Here is a 21010-nt window from a genome sequence, read left to right on the forward strand (position 1 = left end):
TTTATTAATCGCCACAGTGGTGGGGGTTTGTTGTTAGAAAGGTGGTTGATGCCCAGGTTGGGCCTGTGGAAGAGGGTGAGGTGAGGTGTGCCTACATGCCAGGCTGCTGATTTTCAGAGTGGAGCAGGAATGGAGACTCCCCTAGTCCTCCTGAGCTTTTCTGGGATATACTGTTCTGCTGCCAAACATGACTCACCTGTTTGTGAAGAGCTCAAACCATCCCTGCTCATCAGCCTTATTTAGTGCCCCCTGTAATGAGGTGGTGTCCCCACCTGCCCCCATTCTCTGGACACTGAAGTAACAGAAATAAAGCCTGTACCTGTGCCTTTTCCTTGGGAAAACTGTGGAGGCAGAGCTGTGAGGTGCTGGACTTTTATATATACTGTCATTAATTCTGGGCATGAAAACAAAGGTGAAGAGGGGGAAGAAAGAACTTTGTTATTAATACTGTTGCTTTTTGCCATTGGAAAATGCTGCCAAATCCCAAGATATTGATGGACTTTGGAATTTTAGCACAACATTGCCCGGAAAAAAAAATAAAGTGTTTTAGTAAATATTCTATAGTTTTTTAGTAAAATATTTATTTTGGAAAATGAGTTTTCCTCCACAAAAAGAAGAAAAATAAGATGAGAGGATGAATGAAGCTGTTTCTGCTTGTCTTTAGTTGTCACTGATATCTTGTTTGCAGATGTTTCTGTGCTGGTTTAGTCTGCTGTCCATCATCACTCAACAAAATGCTTTTCATGGAGTTTTTTTATCACTTGATAATTTTGGTTTGATATTCTGGAAGAAATTATTTTTCTGTGCAGCAAAGAGAAGCCTGTGGCTGACAGTCCTCCTGCATAAAAGAGCAAGTCCTTTCTTGTATTACCTCCAGGCAGTTTACCTGCAGGACTATTAATGGGTAAAATATTGGTGGCAGTTTCCAGCTGCCACAAAGCACTTAATTTCCACCACCACAAGATATTTAGCTGATCATCAGACAAATATTCAGCAAGCAACACATGTTTATTTACTAAATTGCAGCCCACTGGGCTTTCCAGAGACATGTCTGTGGTTAAATACCATACAGAAGTGTTCGCTATGTGGTAAATAATTTATGTAATTGTAGTACTGATCAGTACCTCTGTTTGTTCTGTGACAAGTTGTAAAGGAAGTGGCTGTATGAGCCTCTTCACTGCCCCCTCAGCCTTGCAGTCATTCAGGTGTCAGTCAATTATGGTAGAAGTTAAGCAGATTTACTAAATGGGAAACTTGTCTTTGTTGTCTGACAGTTTAAGTTTGGCAGCAATGCAATTAGTCTAATTTAACTTTTTTATTATGTACCTGTTGGTCAATAGGACAAAATCAACAAATAAACTAATGCATTGAAGCTCTTACAATCCAGCAGTGAGCTAACCTTAATTTCTAGCCTTTTCCAAGGAATTCATCGGATTAAATATTGGAGTTACTAATTGGATGCCAGAGAAGGGGCATTGTTTCTGGACATCTTCCTGGAAGATGCACTGAGAAACAGCAGTGTTCTCCTAGTGTACCAGCATGGGTTCCTAGTAACCCTCAACTCTCCGGGGTAATATATTAAGTATTTAAATTTTCTGGAAGAGGGCTAGGAAAGACTTGAAGGGACAGCCCTTTTACAGCTCCTTTTCTTCAGAGAAAGTAGTTTGATGCTTCTTCCTTTTCCCAATTTATGATTTCCCCAGATTTGTATACTTAAATAAGTTTGTCTCCAATCAAATTTCAGTGGAGGCACCTGTGAGTGATTTTCAGTTCCCCAGGGACTAAGGAATCCCAAAGTCCATGTAAGAGTGATGTTCCTAGGTGTGTTTTTGTTCCTTCCTACTTGAAGAATAATACTGGCTAATTCTAGATAGTGATTGTTAATTAATTATTGTGGACTGGAATCACAGCTGCATTTGAGACAAAGTTGGAATGTATTTATTGGAAATGAAATTTATTGGAAATGGAAATTTTAGCTGAATATATTTGGCATGTAACAAAGCCAGGAAGTATCTTGAGACTGCTGCATTTTTGTTGCACTTTGGTTTAGGTTTGTTGGTTAAGGTCTGTTCTTTATTTGGCCTCCTGCATGATGCAGTCCTGCTGTACGTCAAAGGAAATGTTAAACCATGGGGCTATTTTGTAAAAAAAAAAAAAAAAAAGTTAAATATGGGAAGGACATCTGGGGTCAAAGAGCACTTACTGCAATAAAATCCCTTTGTACAGTAGGCATTCAGTGAGGTGATTTTCATGGCTGTACACAGTTGGAGTTAACCAACAGGCTGCTTCCTCTTATAGCTTGTAGCTGGAGAGGTGTTTGCAGGACCTGTGAGCATATACCAGCTCTTTTGAGGTGATAGCTAAATGTTCTGTTTTAACTGTCACTTATGAGGTTGAGATCAATACCTCTAAATCAGACCCAGGCAGTTCTGGTTACCTTAGACACTTCAGAATAACCTTTTGGTTTGCCTTTTAACTCCAGGTCATTGTGAGACTGGTTTAGGGAGAGGTGCTGCTTGAGGGTAGGTAGGCAGAGGGAGCTGAGTAAGGTGCAATGGTTTTTTAATCTGACCAGGTGCAGCAACCTTATGGGTTACTGGCCTGGTGCCAGTCCTGTGTGGTTCAGACAGTTCATCAGCAGGCTGTCCCCAGACTGGCACTCTAGGAAAACCATTTTTGAATGTCTGGTGTCCTTCCCCCAGTTAATAAGCAGGGGAAATTCTTTAGGGATCTGTCTGTCCTGGGTCTTTTCCATTGAATTACAAACTCTGCTGGAAGACTTTCAGCAGGTCTACAGTATTTGGTGAAGAGAGCCCTAATTTAGTCCAAAACTGGGAATAGGAGTGTGGACATCATGCCTTGTCAAAGCTCATTATTCTAGTTGCTCTTTAGAAAGAAAACACATTTAGAAAGGCTGCTGAGCAGAGGGGAGAGATGTGGCACAAGAATAGGAGCTGTACATCCTAGGCAGCCTACTTTTGGTGCTTACCTCACTTGGAATATGCTTTCTGTTTCTTTTGAACATATGTGAGCACAATGCACCTTTGAAAAGTGATGTAGTTACCCCACCATCTTTTCGAAGTCCTGCTAAAATCCCCTTTGGACCAGCAAAAAAAGTCAGTATATGGGTAAGGAAAGCAAGTCTTGTCCTGAAAGCTGCTTTAATGCCTTCTCTGGGAGTTGAATTGTTTTCAGAGAGCACGGATGCCTCAGCTATACCACAAGGTCTTTCTCATAAGAGGGTGGCACTTGATGAAAAGTATGGCCACTTCTTCACCAGCCTGGAAAGTACCATGTTTGAGATACTGTGTCATGAAAGTAGCTCTGTTGTCTATGCAAGAGCTTGTGGAAAGGCTGTGGTGTAACTTGAGCCTGAACTTACTCAGCAGCAATTCTTCCCCAGGTAGCCTTGGGTCCTGCCGGTTTCACTATGAGCAGGCCTGTTACCATCGTATATTTATATAAAACAAAGAAGAAACTTGCAGTAAAATGTCAGTCCTTTGGGTTTCTGTAATTAGCAGGCTACTCTGACATGCACCTGAACCATCTGAGAAGGATAAAACTGTGCAATTTGGAATGTTCTTGCTCTGCAGATTTTAAATAATTTCTAGCAGGAAAATGTAAGAAACTAATGAGAGAACATCCAGCTTAACATGCAGCAAAGGCAGAGAGAAGCTGAGGCTGACCAGGTTCCTCTCATCCACAACTTTAATTGGTTAAGTGGCTTGTCTTCTTAGGAATGCTGGCTCAGTGTACATTGATGAACTGGGAGAGAGGAGCGTATTTTAGAAAAGCATACTCTATAGGTGCTGGAAAACTTCCACTATCAGTATTCTTCACTCAAATAGAGATGATTTTCCATGAAGACACTATATTTTAACAAGTTTTGATATATTTTTCCCCCCTTAAAATATTTTATTTGTAGCTTGTCTCCTACTTTCTGAAATTTTTGTGGGGAAGAAAACATCCAATTTTTAACAACATGACAGAGCAGTTGGATGTGTGTCCCTGCAATTGATTAAATAAAATAAATATGAAAGATAAAAGATAGTGGAAATGATTCTTAAATAACTGTCTGCATCTGCCTGCAGTCCAACAAAATAAATTGCTTCCATATTCTGGCTAGATGTCTTTCCTCCTAAACACAGGCCCCTTTATGGACTTCTTAATGAACATTGCAAAAGTGAGTATATTTAAGAGTCATAAGAACTGAACTATCAGGTACTTGGGGGAGTGAGAAAAGCATTGCTCTTTTCAAACATGACAATGACATTTTATAAATGTTAATTAACAGAAATTCATGGTGTGAAAAAGTGGCCAAGAGAAGCAAGCCATGAGGATAGAGTTTTGCTCACTCATGAAAGGCTTATTACCACAAATAGGTTGTACCTTTCACCTAACAGGTATCAAGTGTTTTGCAGACCATGTGAAATGTGTGTTTGTTCACCACTCAAATGCAGCTGTTGGAGAGAAGGAAAAGAATGGCTGCTTAACAGCCTACAATGACAGTCTTCACTGGTTTAGAGCAGGAAATGAAGACAATTAATATCCAGTTGAAACCAGATGGCATGTTAATTAGGCAAATAGTAAGCTAGTCCGCTTTCTTTTGAGTACTGACTGTGGTTGATGCAGGTGTTGTGACTGAGGAATTACTTCATGTTTGGTTTTCTCTATCTCTGGTCAATACTGTCCCAATTTCAAATGTTTGCCTAGTCTCTTAAAGCAAAATCGGTCACATTAATCTTGCTACATATAAAAAGCCTCAAAATAAGCTAAAAAGATAAAATGCATAGAAGTTCCTCATCCTTTGCAGTTGTGCTTACTGTAAAGTAGATACCCCTCAAGGGGACCTGTACAGCCTCCTCTATAACATCCTAAAGACACATGGAATTTGGCAAAGGGTCATGGAATTTCTGGCAAATAGTTATGGAATAGCAGAGCTTTATTTTGATTCTTCTGCTGGTCTTGGAGAGTGACCTCTGCTAAAATAACTCTGTAGGAAGGTTACTAGCAAACACATTTTCATAATCTATTAATGGGTGTGAGGAAGAACCTTGTTTCCCCATCTGACAAGGAAAGTTGTGAAGTGGTTGAAAATCTCTCCTAGGTAAAAATACTAAATAAAATTTCAGTTTAGTCCAGTGAAGGACCATTGATACAGTAACTTCAAAATATTTCTGAGGGGTTTTTTTCCCCTCTGCTTTTCTTTACATTTTTGGAAAATAGTCACTACAGGATTGAAGGTTCAGGTTTATTTGCACGCTGCACCCCAAATCTAGGATATGCAATAAAATAGCTGCACTCTTTTTGTTGCTAAAGGTATAAACCACTGGAGATGCTTATATGGTGTCCAGCAGCCTGCCTGTCCACAGTGGGATGAACCACACCAAAGAAATAGCTATTATGTCTGTGAAATTCCCGAGTGCTGTGATTACTTTGGAGATCAGCCCTGCACCCAAAGAGGAGCAATAACTGCATTATTGGCCTTCCCACTGGTAAACATCCCGAGTTTGGCTGACTGTGAGGGGGTGTGGAGGTCCAAGCATAATGAAAGGTAAGGATTGCCACCCACTTAGGCATGGTGGCACACCTCTCACAAGTGTGAGGAAAAACCTGTTGATGTAAGCTCCCTTACAGGTGATTAACCTTTGAGTTTTATTTTATGTTAGGTATGTATGCTTGTGATTTGTTACTCTGGGTCACCAGATACATGATAAATTGCATATATGAATTTATTATATTAATTTTCTGTATATATAGAATTTCTCTTTCCAATATAGATAAAATAAATGCAAAATTTGCAAGTTTTCTCAATTCACAATTCATTCTCAGCCGTATCAGATCAGGCTACATATTTTTCCTTGATTAATATTTCTGTTCTAGTAACATTCCTCTCTACTGGAATGAGTGCCAATGATCTGCTCATGTCATTCTTTCTCCCTCAGTTTTTCTTGGTTTGTAAAGGGAAGATGAAATCTTCCAGATGAATCAGTTACTGTTTTTAGAGTACCTTGAAGTATTCACTAAAAGGTGCTAGCACAGAAGTGTTGGGCATGGAGACAATCAGAAGTGCTCAGAATGTTCTTATCAGTGCTTATTAATCACCATGTAAATTTATAGTGCTGGGCAAACATTTCACAGTGATAAGGCTTCTGTTTTAGCATTAGACTTTGCTTTAGCATTAGACATCAGCTTTAGTGCTCACCAAGGAATAGGATCTACATGCCCCACTTCCTGTCATGCAGTACTGCATCATTTCGACTCTGCAGAATGTACTTATAGAAAACAGAATGCAATTTAAACCTGCAAGATAATCTCAAAACATTTCAGGGCCATGTTACAGATAAGTCTGTGTTACCCATTGTGGCTTAATTATAATTTTAAATTAAAGTTAATATAATATATATCCGGATTATCTGTGTCTGGGGTGTGTTGATGTGCTTGCTCCCAGAAGAAAAATGCTGATGTTATTTTTTTTAATTAAGAGCAGGTGAGTGTAAACAGAAGAGCAGGCTGTCTTGCAACAGGGTAGGTGGGATCCCTTCCAGTGATGCTTTGTGTCACAGTGTAAATGCTCAGAGAGAGATTGTTTGTGGGAGAAGGATGTTAATGTGGATGAAACTACACACAGAGAAAATTTAGTAGAAGAGGAGGCACAAGATGCTCGATGTGAAAGCAGTCTGGGAAGGCTGGAGATGGACTACACCACAGAGCAGCTGTTTGCATTGCAGGTGGGCTTCCTAGGGTGGAATTTAACATTTCTCTTAGGTTTTAGAACCGGAACACATCTAACCTAGTTGCTTTTAAAGAGCAAGTGTACACATTATTGTGCACTAGGTTTTCCCTGTAACAACAAAGTGAAGAAAAATGTATTGGAAAGCAGGGCTGATCTCCGTGTTTCAGAGTGCAACCCAGCTTCTGACAGAGCTCAGGATGTCTCACCCTTGTGTGCCTGACGGCCAGGCTGAAAGAATTATTACTGATTTCTCTGAAGCCAATGGACTTGACCTTTGCAGGGCTGTAGTGATATGCTACAGGAAAGGACAGTGGGGTCCAATCAGTCAAAAGATATTTTTTCCTCTGCACATGTGAGTGACGGCTGCCCTTTGGATAGGGATAACTTGAAAAGATTTGATCTTCAGTACAGAGTGAAGAGGTTTACTCCTAATACAGGCCATGTATGTCTATGATGTGTTTTGTAATGTACCGAGTCATGGCTCTTATGATACTATTCCAAGATGTAGGGCTTTTCCTTGTCTCTGACTGGGACATTTAAACAAAATGTCATGGATTTACAGAATAAAGAGATGAAGTTGGTGTTTAAATGAAGATTAAGACTGGGGAGTTTCTATACATGGTATCTGGATCTGAGGCATTGCCTGTGTTTCTATGGTGTAATGCATTGCCAATTCTGGCAGCACATGCAATGTTTACCTCAGTGTGAGTTGAGATCACCTACAGAGAGGCTTTCAGTCCTGATGTGCTTCACTCCTTCCAGAGCTGCATTAGCAGTGGTTGCATAAGGTGGGCATGTCAGGTCAGACCTAGTCTGGCATCCCTGCAGCAGGATCATTTGCATGTCCCCCGGTAACCACCTCTGAAGTTTGGATTTGAAACTGTGAGATCCCAGCATGAGATATAAGGCATTAATGCTTGACCAGAATTAATTCTGAATTGATAGTCTCAGAGCCTGTTCTTTCTTTTTCACTATTTGGCCTGGGCTGACAGTAGTGGAAGGAATCACAGTGCCAACGGCACTGCTTGTTTGGGGACACTAAATATAGAATGTCAATGATGGACAGTATCAGCTTGCTTTGGTGGTATCCATGCTTGTTTTTTACTTCTGAGGATTCTGTGTTAGATCTGACTCACTCTTTCACTGGCAGTTTCCATTGGACCTTCTTAATGGTTATTTGCACCTGCAGCGACTGTCAAATAAAGGCCACCCAGGTTAATGGTGTTTACATTTGCAAGTGAGAGGTGACCTATATTTAATGAACAAATGTAAAATTGTGTCACTGTACTAGCAATATTGTGCTGCAACCTGTGTTGTTATCATCTTCACACCTATGTGTGTTCATTTCTCTCCTACTTCTTGTCATGACCTCTGTGACCTTGTGCTTCCACATTGCAAGCTAAACTGTGAGAAGGAAAGCATGTAAAAATTCATGCCTCATTAGAGTTCATCCAAATGGGAGGAAGAAGCAGGATAAAGCCAATTTGGAATCTTTGGGAAAACAAATGTTGGGTTCTAAACAGATTATCTGCCATCCCCTTTAACTAATCTTCCTGTCCCCATGTTTCCATGGCCAGTATTGACTTCAACTTTCAGATGCAAAGATCAAGGCAAGCATCTTCATGCCCTGGCAGCTGAAAAAAATCCATCAATATAGTGCATCTGAAATGATGAAGTCTACCAAGCTTCATCTTGTGCTAAAATCTTTTGCAATCATTGTATTTTATGATACTGGTAACATAAATAGTATTTAGTAGAATAAGTAGTGATGAGCCATATGCAGGTTAGGAAAAATAAAGATGAATTATATTCCATATTTTCTATGTAAACTACTTAGGATGGCAACTTGTGCTTTTTTAAGGAACAGTAGTTCTGGAGCTGTTCGTACAGTGCTGCCTTCTCTGGCAGATAGACCTTTCCACAGTCACCTCTGGCAGCTATTTTTCTGTTGTGTTTTGTTTGCTTGTTTTTAACAATAAACTATTTCTGGATTGTAGGGAGACAGTGATCCAGACTGGGACAGGCAGCAGGGCTGTGCCCATCCTGCAACCACAGCTCGCTGGGTCACGAGCCCCACTCAGTACAGTAGCAGGCACCTGAGACATGTATGCCCAGAGGCTCCGTCCCACGGCGGGCAGGGAGGTGGCCTGGGAATTCGCAGGCACACTTCACAGCTGCTGCAATCCTGCAAGGTTTGTTTCAAAGCAACACTTGTTGCATAAGCAGGAAAAAAATTCATCAACCTACCAAGGAAACTGAGTTCAAGGATTTCTGCACAAAATAGCCACAGTAGGACAGCAGTGAATGTTGTAAAGGCAAGGCAAAAGAAGCAGGCTTTGGAGAAGCAGCCCATGCGTTAATCTCATTTGGCAAGCACAAGAAGGTAAAGCCACTTGGCGGGTGTTGAAACGCGGGGCGTTAGTGGGAGGAGGGAAGAGGAGAAGGAGACAAAGCAGCAAACGTGGGTGAAAAACCTGCCCTGTCATTATCTCTGATCAAAATACCCTGTGGAGCACGAAACATCCAGCAGCTCCGCTCTGCTTTGGGAACTGGGAGCACTGGGGAACACCTGGAGGTGCCGGACCCGCCTGTGCCCCGGCCGGGCGATGCCATCCCGGGAGCGCCCTCGGCTGTGCGCGACCGGCAATAACAGCGCGGGGCCGGCAGCGCTCGGCTGGGGCTTGTCTGAGCCGCTTATAAACAGACTGAGATTACGCCTAGGGGAGGAAGGGGAGTCCATGGAAAAGGGGATTCTGTAATGCATGCGTGTTCTAGCTCTGCATTATCTTCATAGCAATGACCTTTCGCAAAGAACAGGGAGCTGAAAATCCTAAACTTAACAGAATTATTCAGGAGGCTTCCTCTCTACGAGTGATAGCAAAAATTCTATAATGTGCTGATGCTTCAGTTTGTACAGACACAGGTACACCTACTGTGTTCATTAATTGGAAGTGTAACATCTGTAGTCATTCACATTTAGGATCCTGGACATTTAATGGAAAACATCTAGGAATGTTTCTTACCCTTTCAAGATTTTTTTTCAATATTGTTTAAGTAATTACTGGATGTAAGGAATCTACTGTTCTGCTTGTTAGGGAATTGTTTCATGCCCTGATATTTCCTGCCCTGTAGAAACCACGGTTTCCCTTTCTAATGATTTCTTCTTGCTGTTTAAGAGTTGTTGTTACTCAGGTACAGACCTAACACCTGAACCCTATTGTGTCTGCCACCAGCTATGTCAAGACAGGGTAAAGCTCATTAGCTTGTTTTCCAACCTCAGATGTGCTCAATATGCATCCACACCATGCAGCTATGTAGCACTGAGCCCGTCCAAGTCAGCAAGATATCCTGCTCCTACAGGGTACTCTGCTTAATTTAACCAATCAATACCAACAATGGTATTGAGAAGCAGGAAAGAAATGTCAGGTAATTAATTCTGAGTACCTTCTAATTATTGCTACATGAAAAGCACCCTTTTCTCCCATCCTTGACATGTTTGGCTAGTTTTTATTTTGTTCAAAGACTTCACAGAACAAACTAGGACCTTGCAAGACCAGGCCTGGAGGGGAGTTTGGTACCACACTGAGATGGACAGGGAAGGGGGACCCTGAAGGTAAATTTGACTTTGAAAAAATGCTGAGTTTGCATATCCTTGCATTCCTTATAGAAACAAGTACTATGGGCATCACAACTCTTTAAAAGGAGATGTCAGTAGAATACATAACCCATGGGTTTTCACTAGTTTAAAATGCCAGCATAGAGTGGGGAGAGGCAAATCTGCTTTGGGTTTCTCCAATATTTGAGGCACAAAGCTCATGGAATGTTTTATTTATCAGGTAAAATGATGCACAAGGATTTTTTTGTGGCTTTCATTTTTCTTCTGTAAAATAAACGTCTTTAGTAAAGAAGTCCAGGTCCAAACAGGATTGGGGGAAGTTAAGAAACACAGTTGGGCTGCATTTTATAATAAAACAGCACAAAATCCAATCACAAAGAGTAGGTGGAAGATGATATCTGCAAGAGAAACACAGACTAAATGTGACTACTTTTTTGTCAGATCCCTTTCATGTTCTCTTCCCACCCCCTTCAATGCAACTGTATGCCCTAATGTGGCTCTGTCAACATATCAAATGTTAACAAATAGACTTTGAAAGGTGTGCTTCAAACCCTCTCCAAATAGAAATGCTTTCAGACACCTCTGTTAACCCAGTAAAATATGACTGTTCCTTTTTGGGAACAGGGTGTGACAATAAAAGAAAGTAATGTTCAGTATTGGAAGTTATTGCTATGATTTTATTGTCCAGAGGGAGAGATGTGCCAAAAGGAGGAAAATAAAGTGTATAACATTGGGAAATAAAATATGAAATATTTTCCCTTCTGTCAAACTTACTGTATTTTTCAAATTTTTTTTCTTTGAGCTATGGGTTTTATGTTGACAAAGTCACTCAAAATCCATGTTTGGGATTGATATTTTCATTGTTGTACTTTGCTGTTTACCTGAGAGTGTGTAAAATCTGGATAAACCTTTGCCTATATAAAAGAAGAGGAAAAAGATTATATTGGGATGACATGTTTAAAATAGGGTAAAGTGCACCAGTGCGCCTCATAAAAGCAGAATAGAAAACCTTTGCCACATTTTGAAATTCTGGATATTTCTTCCTCTTGGCTTTACTATCTGAAGTTGTAAAAGGATCCTCAGTTCTTTTATCTTCTAAAATTGATGGGGGTTAGTGGTGCAACATAGTGAATTGTAATAATGCTGTTCTATGTGTATTTATAATTTTAAATTGGCTTTCAGATTGGGGTGGATGTAATTGATAAACTAGTATAGAGAGCTCTAGTGATAACATGATTTGTTCCAAGGACTTGTTTCAAAAGATGTGCTGGACCTACAGGATTAAACCAGCTCAGAGAGAAACTCCTGGTGCCTCCAGGAGGGAGCAGCTAGAGGAAACAGTTGTTTTACAATGGGGAAACTCGATGGCAGTGCAATTTGTGTGTCAGGAGGGATAGGCACGAAGCATCCCCATAACACTGGCAGGCGTTGTGGGTATGCTGAAGTACCAACCCACAGCGTAAAGAAAAACTCTCCTGCTGCTCCTAAGCCTGACCTCTCTCCCGGTCCCGTGTAACCTGTCAGAGCATATCTGAGCTGCTGCTGAGGTCAAACGCAGGGAAGCAGAGTTTACACTGCAAGCTCGGGGTGTGAGTGGTTTGGCCGTTTATGATAAATACCAAATGGATGCCTCTCCTCGCTTTGTAAATGAGGAGAGTTTTACTGAACTCTTCTGCCAGGGCTTGGCGGGGACCTACTTCTGTTCAAGCCTCCTGCTGCCACAGAGGGAAGGGATCTGGTGGAGGGCTTTGGCTCCCTCTAGTTACTCCTAAAGGGAGTTGCTTCCCAAAGGGAGAAACATCCCGTAAAACCCAGTCACTTACTGCGTACAGAGATCTCTGCCACTAAAACACCTCCGGTTTGTTCCATGCGCTGTTTTCGTCTATCACATATCTTAAGAGATCGGAGAGAAAGCCATATATACCAAAAAAATTATAAGAAAATCCAAACACAATTCTCATGTTTCCAACCAAGGAAATTGCTGCATATTTTCTGGAGGCTTTTTTTTCCTGCCTTTAATTATTGGGATTTTGTGTGCAGGAGAGATTTAGGGAGAGTCTTTACAGTGCATTTTCTGAGCATTTTGGTGGACTGCCCCTCCCTCCCTGTCTTAAACAAAACCCCTGTCAAGACAGAAGGGGAAAAATAGAGCTTGATCTGTTTAACCCATGACCTCGGGGAAGGCTTCTGTGGTTGTTTATTGCTAATGATAATTGTTGCCCATTGGGTAGAAAAAGGAAGCACCAAATCACTTCCATATAGATCAGCTCATGTCCAGCACTAATGATGCCTGTCACAGCTGACAAGGTCTGTATTGGAGCCAGTGCTCTACAGATTAAAGGTCCTTGTCCATCCCCTGACCTTTGCAGATCTCCAGCTGTGGGCATTTTTATTACAAACTCAGCATGTGGTAATTCTGGTTATGAGTTGCTTGTAAGCACAGACCCCTGGCTTGGTTCAACCTTAATTGCTGGAGACCACCAGCTGCATTTTTGAGTGGGAAGTGGGCTCCAGGGATGTTAGCCTGATTGAGCAATTATCCTGCACTGGAGAGTGAGGTGGGAATTCCACCCACTGCCTGAATGGATGATGTAGATGTTTGACAGTATTGGCAGAAGGGCAGATATGGAGTAATGGGTTTGTGTTTTCTTTTAATTCTGATCTGTGACTGAATAAAAAGTCAAAGTAATCTTTAAAAACAAACAACAAAATCTAAGCCTGGAGTTTTTTCTTTTGCCATTGAAACAGAATTTCTAATAACGCGTTTTTTGTCAAACCTGCAAGTTTTTTGAGCCAGGTTCTCTCACTGCCCCGAGGGTGCTTTTAGCACTGAGATACTTGGTAAAATGGAAAAAGATCAACTTTCTCCCTTTTTACAGGCTTGTGTTTCACTGTGGCTATTTGTCAGACAGGACTGTAGTCTGGGATATAGACAAGAGGTGAGGTTTTCAATGGCTACATTTAAAAAAGTTTCCCAGTGTTGCATACGGTGCCTGTGGCATGACAGGAGTCGGGGTGCATGGCTGGGCACTCAGATTCACACATGGCAGTACCTCCATCCACTGACACCCCTGGCACTGGCTCTGCACCTGACACGCCCTTGGAAAAGGTCTCAACATCCTCTGTCAAAATTTAGAACTGTGTATTTCTCCAGGAGGGAGGACTTACCACTGGGCACGAGAACTTCTCGCTGTCGCAGACGTGCGTCTCGCAGTGTAGCCACACCTTGGACAGCTTGGGGATGTTTTGGAAGCGGAAAGCATTGAACTGGAAGGTCGCCCGGTTTGTTTTCCCATTCTCGTGCACAATGATGGAGTAGTCTGTGGGACACCTGTGGTTGTGCATGGAGAAGCAGTGTCAGAGCCCCTGTGGCTTCACTGAAACATCTCCTGAGGTGGCAGTCTGATGAATGCAGTTGCCCTGCTGTGGGCCAGGTTCTCCCTTGCTCCTTCATCCCCCAGCTCCCAGCTTTCTGTCACCCTCGGGGCTGGGCTGAGTAGGTGCGCTCTCTGGGGTCCCACCAGCACCTACCCCTTGGTGATCAGAGGCCAGTGGATCTGGTAGAAGTACTCTGAGGAGGGAGTTGCCCAGCAGTTGTTGAGAACAACTTTGAACCTGGGGAGATACAAACTCCAGATTAACAAGGAATGTCCCAATTACCAATTTATTACCAATTCCTTCTTCCTTTGCCTACCTGTCGCTTAAGCCCTTGGCTTCCACTCCAGCAAATATGTCAGAACCGATTTCCGATGTTTCAACAACGAAAGGGGCTTCCTTTATACTTGAAAACTTGGCATTCTTTGGAAGACAAAGATAAAGGTGTCATGCATTACTAGTAAATTGCAAAGCTAGGCATGATTCAACTTCAGGCACCCCTAGAGAGACTGACTCTGGAAGTCTGGATTCTTATTACCTGCAAGCTCCAAACTCTACATGTGGTAGTAGAACTATTGGAAGCCCAAGGTGACATTTAAAAATCTTTTTGTTAGTGTTTGGCTTATAATGACAAGTGACAGAATTTGATGCTGTTTAGGTTTTAGTATGTGCTATATCACAGAACTCGCAGCAGTACTGTCGTAAAAGTCTTGCCAGTCCTTGTGCTACAATGAGTGGAACCTGGTATAGTGCTTCTTTTTCTAAACTCTATTGCTCTGCACTGGTTTAGGATAGTATCTTGCTTTTCTTCACACCAAGTTTCTGTGTTGAAGGCCCGATTTCTATTCAGGTTCCAGCCCCTCATCCTGAATTACAATCCTTTGTTGTTATTGGGGTGTCACAGACCAAAGGGCAGGTGAGGCTGAAGTGTTTCTCCTGGATTACACTGCAGCTTGTGTGCTGCTTCTGGATGAGGAAATGGGCTCATGAAGCACCTGGAATTGTAGCCCACCAGAACAGAGGGCTGTGGTAGGGAGCAGCAGAGATGAATAACATGGCAAAATAAATCTTTAATTTCCATTTTACCAGGAAAAAAAAAATCAACATTTAATTGAAATTAACATTTTATTCCCAGTGAAAATGAGAACAAACTAAAAAAGGAGTGGTCTGGTAGCTTTCTGAGCTTGTTCTGTACTTGTGCTCACTGGGAAAATATATTACTACGGTTCAGCCGCTCTCTCCTTGACTCCTGGGAGCCATTACAACAAGACAGTCATTTGGCAAAAAATTAAAGTATCAGGGATCCATTCCTCACTGCCTATCATCTGTTTTTTTGTAGCCATTCTGTCAGTTGACAGGAGCAGTGTGGTATCTCCTGGGACTTTGCCAGTACATAGTACCTAATATTATATATTAGTGTGCTGTATATCAGAAAAAAAGACCACATGGGCTTTCATGTGGCACACAAAACCTGTCAAAATGTTTAGTGATCAATAAGTGCCCAAAATGTAGCGCGTGGGAGAAGAGATTTCCACCTTGTGGCAAATACTCCCTCTACCTGGCCTATAAATTTAACACAGCGTGTTATTAGTTGTGCTTTTTCTAGCTGTACTAAAATAGAGAGGCTGTTTTGGTGCTTTTGACTGTGCTTTAATGGAGAAAAGACTCCAAGATAAAGAGCTGGCTGTTCCAACAGTGCAGTGGAGCTGAGGAGAGGAGAGGGAAGTTTCAAAAGATCCACCTGATATCCAGGGATGGTATTTTGTTGGCAACAAAATTCCAGCATGACATAAAGATCTTTGGGGTACATGAAATATCTGTCAGGTGAGAGGACCAGGGAGAAAACTGCAAGAGAAATGCATGGAGTTTTGTTCTGTCTGTAGAGACCATGTGATAGCAGCGATGCCTGAAGATGCATGCTGCTCTTGCAGTGGGACTACAAACAAGTTTTGCTTTTTATTATAAAATCTGTCAACAGGTTAGAAATGTACCTCTCAGCAGAAAAATCTGCCAGTTTTTGAGGGATTAAAAGAACAGTTGGCATGTGTCTGCTCTGTTCACTTTAAGTATATCCCTGTTAATCAGCAGAAACAAGGACCTCTGCCAACCCCAATGCAATTATCTGTTCCAGGCTATTAATGTGCTCCATGACACATAAAAATCAGGAGCAGCAGCCCTGTTTTTTCCAGCTCTTCAGGCTGAAGCTTGTGGAAGGTGAAGGTGAAAATCTAGGTGGCAAAGAGCACTTACAGAGTAGAAGTTGAGGGACAGCTGACTTTCAAATGAGCCAGAGCTCCCATTCTTCACATGGACAGTGGCCACCCTGGGGACATGACAAATTTCTGTATGAGTGAGGTGTGGTTCTCAGGACAGGGTAAGATGCACTTCCAAAAGAGGACGTACCTTTGGTCAAAGGCAGCCTGGTTCACCAGATAGTTGGCATTGTATGAGCAGGTGAACGAGTAATTCACAGGCTGGCTCTTCACAATTACCGAGGAGTCATTGGAGACGATGGAGTTGTAGAAGTGGTAAATGGGATTCTTGAACTGTGGATGGTGAGACCGAGAAATGTAGGCAGTACTGAGTCTTTGAGGCATCAGGGACAACTTCATAGTTTGAAACACGAAGACTCTAACGCCATCCCAAAGAAACATGATTGGGTAGCTCTTTATATGCTGCCTATGCATATATAGAATCATAGAATCATAGAATCATAGAATCGATTGGGTTGGAAAAGACCTCCGAGATCATCGAGTCCAACCCTTGGTCCAAATCCAGTCCATTTACTAGATCATGGCACTCAGTGCCACGTCCAATCTGCGTTTAAAAATCTCCAGGGATGGTGAATCCACCACCTCTCTGGGCAGCCCATTCCAATGCCTGATTACTCTCTCTGTAAAGAATTTTCTCCTGATATCCAACTTAAATTTCCCCTGGCGGAGCTTAAGCCCGTGCCCCCTTGTCCTATTGCTGAGTGCCCGAGAGAAGAGACCAACCCCCACCTGGCTAGAACTTCCCTTCAGGTAGTTATAGACGGCGATGAGGTCACCTCTGAGCCTCTTCTCCAGGCTAAACAACCCCAGCTCCCCCAGCCTCTCCCCACAGGACTTATGCTCCAGTCCCTTCACCAGCCTTGTTGCTCTTCTCTGGACCCGCTCCAGCACCTCAATATCCTTTCTGAACTGAGGGGCCCAGAACTGAACACAATACTCAAGGTGTGGCCTCACCAGCGCAGAGTATATCTTACCATATGTAAGTTCTGTGTAATACAGGTGCAAATGAACAACTAACACACACACTAATATCACTAAGCCTCTGAGTATTTTGCCTGTAGATGCAAAGCACAACTATGCGATTCTTACTTCTCCCTGATAGTGGAGTTTGCCTCCTTCTTCCATCAGTACCTAAAGCCTACTCCAAACTGAAGAAGACAGGACGCTCTCAAGTGAGTCCAGCCATTTCCTGAGACAGAATGTTGACCTTGATAGTCTTACCTCTGACTGCGTCCCACAGTATGATCTGTTTTTAGGTGACAGGTCTGGAATTGTGAATTGGTAATATCCTGAATCATGGATCCCATTATAGCAAATGCCTCCAAGTGCCAGCTGATTAACCTCCCATCCGTAAGGGCACTCTGGAATTCTGGTAATGATGGTTTTAGGATAGCAGTATACCAGAATTACATCTGAAAGAGAAATAATACATCTAGAGTTACTCACTGGTAATTTTCTTTCAAAGCAGTGGGTCTGCACACTTACATTCCATTGGGTTTAATCTTCTGTGAGCAGGGGTGTGTGCTGGAAGGTCCCCTAACGTGAGCAGCTTTTGATACACAAAACTGACCTTTAGGTTATTAAATTCTGTCCTCTTTGGAAGAGGTTGGCCTTTGCCTTCTAATCAATGCAGAACTTTGTGTAAATTTTTATCTTTCCGGAATAGCTGATTGAGGAGCAGAGACACTGCTGAGAAACCTGAAGTGAAAAAGGACTGCACTGAGATCTATCAGAGTAGCTTATGCTGCAAAGCTGGCTTCTATAATGCCACTGACTCTGTAAAAATAATATTGGTGAAGTTGTTTGGACAAATTGAATTTTTCTTATAGTCAAGTGAAAAGCTAAGATGTAAAAATGAACTGAAAAGCTTAGGCCTGCTAATAGCAATAGTAAATGAACCAAACTCCCAACTCTGTTAGCAGTGCAGGGTGTGATTGCTAATACAGCCATGAATATTGAACATCATAACATCCAGGCTGATTACTTCATGATAGCAGAATTGGACATTTTTCAAAGAGCATCAAGTAGTACTAGTTTGAATGTCTGATGGGAATTTAAAGGGCAAATATTGACTAACCTTTAGTGGCCTGAAAATCGAAAAAGGCTTCCAATTATTAGTCAGAAAAAAAACATTTTGCCTGGAATTATTCAATTATTTCTTTTAAAGCCCTTGACACTCTCATTTTATACTAAAAGCCTCATTTTGCAGCCTTTCCATGTCTGCTAGGGAATACTCAGTGAAAGTCAACTAAGGACCTTAACAACTTGCTTCTCTTTGGTCAACAAACCTTCAGCACATGCAGGCTGATTCCGCTTGTGTTGATGGTCAGATTTATAACTCGGGCAACTTTACAGCTATGAAAATTCCTGCAGTTCAAAGAAACTGCTTGTGCAAATGAAGGTACTGAAATAAATGACTCGAGAGCCAAATACTTGAGATATACAATAAAATTACTGACGGTAATGTGACAGCAGTCATGTACTAAAAGCAAACACTATATCGAGGCATATTCCAACACATCTCTAAAGGAGGTTTCATAATTACAGTGAAAGCTACATTACAGGTCTGTCTGGCACCAGCTCATTTCAGTTTCTAGGCAGTAATCAGTGTACAGTTAAAGCCTTCTCTTCAATGATTTTTGTATTTTTCTTGTTTTAATGTAGCAGTATGGTTCAGGAGTTCAGCCCAGCACATCCAATCACCACTGACCATCTGACTGCAGTCAGTGGGACTAAAGCCCAACCTGGGCAGCAAAGATCTGTTGCATCTAGCCTGCACTACTACAGATAACTTCTAATTGTTGTTGTTTTCTTTACCATTTTATGCTTTTGTCCTTAAATTTATTGCCCTTTGATTATTGCACAAAATGAAATATATGCCTAATTGTCTATGGGGCTAGGACTTCACTGGTACATACTTTACTGTGCTAGCTAAAAGCAGATCAATAAACAAAATGTAAGGATTAGCTCTGCAGAATTCACAGTTTAACTTTCTGAAGGAAAACCTTTTGATTTTGAATAGAAAAACCCCCGCATTTGGCAGCTTAATTGCAAGAGAAGATCATAGAAGACTTAAGTTATTTTACCTGCTTTATTTGGACTGCAAGGCCCCCCAAGAGCTCGAGCCAAGATGACCAGCAGATACACAGTAAGAGTCAGCATTTCTTGCAATGATCTGAGGACAAAGGGAATAAAAGCTAAAATGTCTTTAGAATTGGAAATAAAAACAATGCATTGTCTGTAGACCTGAAAACGTAGATACTCTTATACATGGGCTTTTTGCAGAGAGAAAAAACATAATATTACTGATATTCTGTCACCCAATGTAATTGCATCTATAGGATAAATATTTCCAAGACCATTACTATCACTGTGTCACTATTGTGACAATATTACTATTTCAGTTTAGTGGTGGCTTTTAATTATTCTAGTTTGATTTCTTACGAAGGCTCTAAACCTGAAGTGTTAATATTACCAAGTGAAACTGAAACAATGGGATCTGAAGAAAAGAGAGGGAATAGAAATTACTAGAAGAAATATGATGCAAGAACATATATAGTGTGCTTAAAATTTAGTGCTGAAACTATTCTCTATGATGATGGCTATCCTGATGTTTATACTCTTCACTTCATGTAGCTCAGTTCTGGTAAATTTTGCATTTTCTCCTTTGCTGCTCAATGTTGAGTTTTTAGGAAAACATACATAGCAGTAATTTACATTTTCATTCCAGACTTCAAATATGAAAGCTGTTTCTCACAAGGAGAAGCATATATAACATGTGGGATTGAGACTGGAGTTCTCATATTTTCCCTTTGTAGGGATATACTCTTCAGTATCAGCCCTCATATGCACATCACTAAGAAGACTGTCAAAAGTAACAAATATAATTTAAGAGAAAAAATCATCCCAACTCAGTATTTCTAATAAAAACAATCAATTTCAACATTTTCACTCATCCTCTATTTAAAAATATATATTTATAAAAGGCTCATAAAGTATATTTCAGTGACAATTCCTTCTAATTATAATCCTAGGCATTCTACAAGAAATTAATTATTATACCTACAGGACAGGAAGGGGATAAGTATTTCAGATTTTCATTCCGGTCTTATTCCAATAGCTGCGCTGTCAGCTCTTCCCAAGATGTCCTCTTTCAAATGAACCCAGCTGGCATTATCTTCGCTTTATATAAGCAATCTTGTAAAAGGAGCCCATCTCTGGTTAAATCTCAACCCGTCAGTATTGTCCAGTGTAGGAGGGGAAAAAAAAAGAGTTATAGAAAAGCAGTTCTCTTCCCCTAGATGGGACTGTATTGCTGCTGCAATTTGATTTTTAAAAAGTTTTTCTATGGTGGCTTTTCACAGAGAAACCTGCTGAAGGTACTAAATTTTTGTTTTAAAAGTTAATTAGGAAAATGTAGAATTTCTGCAGAGGTGAAGCCACAACTGCCTTCTAGAATTCAGTTAAAAAGTATTTATAGGAATTAGATGCTTCTCTTAAATGGCTTATTGACAATGTCAAACTTTTATGCCATGCAAGTGAACAAAGCAATGGCAACAGATCACCTTTGGGGTTGGGTTTTTCACTTATTTTTTCTGAAAGTTCATAGGCATGTTATCTGAGTTTAGGTGGTAGGCTCTTCCATAAGCCTAAGCATTATACTACATAATTATAGTACATAATACTACATAATTATAGTACATAATACTACATGCATATAAGACTATGTAATATACATTAAATATTACATTATAGATTGTGTAAAATTTACCATTGTACAGAAAACTGAAACAAATTTGCTTTTCATATGACCATCAGTCATGAGGTTGCCTACGAAAGTCTTGGTCAGCTGGTAGGATTTTCTAGTGACCCATTACATCCTGTTTGTATCAGCTTTTAGTGCCCCGCACGGAAAATAGCACTTGGGATGCTACTGCTATTTTACATGCCTGCGTAAAAACATGGCTGTAAACACTCCTACAGTATAAACTGGCACAGCCTCAACTTTGG

General features: G+C 41.2%; 1 protein-coding gene and 1 long non-coding RNA gene across 2 annotated transcripts in view; one reads left to right on the plus strand and one right to left on the minus strand.

Moving 5' to 3' along the window:
- The first annotated feature begins 5325 nt into the window (after positions 1-5325).
- LOC120323223 overlaps positions 5326-21010 on the plus strand; it is a 43432-nt gene continuing 27747 nt past the window's right edge. The window contains exon 1 of the long non-coding RNA XR_005563496.1: positions 5326-5554. This is a non-coding gene — a long non-coding RNA (uncharacterized LOC120323223). The remainder of the gene's footprint in view (positions 5555-21010) is intronic.
- On the minus strand, positions 10548-20121 carry TECTB (tectorin beta). Its single transcript, XM_027750089.2, has 11 exons — positions 20067-20121; positions 19087-19175; positions 17222-17412; positions 16131-16273; positions 15978-16050; positions 14047-14150; positions 13884-13967; positions 13521-13683; positions 12176-12245; positions 11234-11266; positions 10548-10750 (listed from the first exon to the last, which is right to left on the minus strand). Exons 2-11 carry the CDS (start codon positions 19160-19162, stop codon positions 10698-10700), a joined length of 990 nt encoding a protein of 329 aa, XP_027605890.1. The 5' UTR covers positions 19163-19175; positions 20067-20121; the 3' UTR covers positions 10548-10697.

This window comes from Pipra filicauda, unplaced genomic scaffold (assembly GCF_003945595.2).
Source record: "Pipra filicauda isolate LSUMZ 115617 unplaced genomic scaffold, ASM394559v2 scaffold213_size2393758_pilon, whole genome shotgun sequence".
NCBI classification, from domain to species: domain Eukaryota; kingdom Metazoa; phylum Chordata; class Aves; order Passeriformes; family Pipridae; genus Pipra; species Pipra filicauda.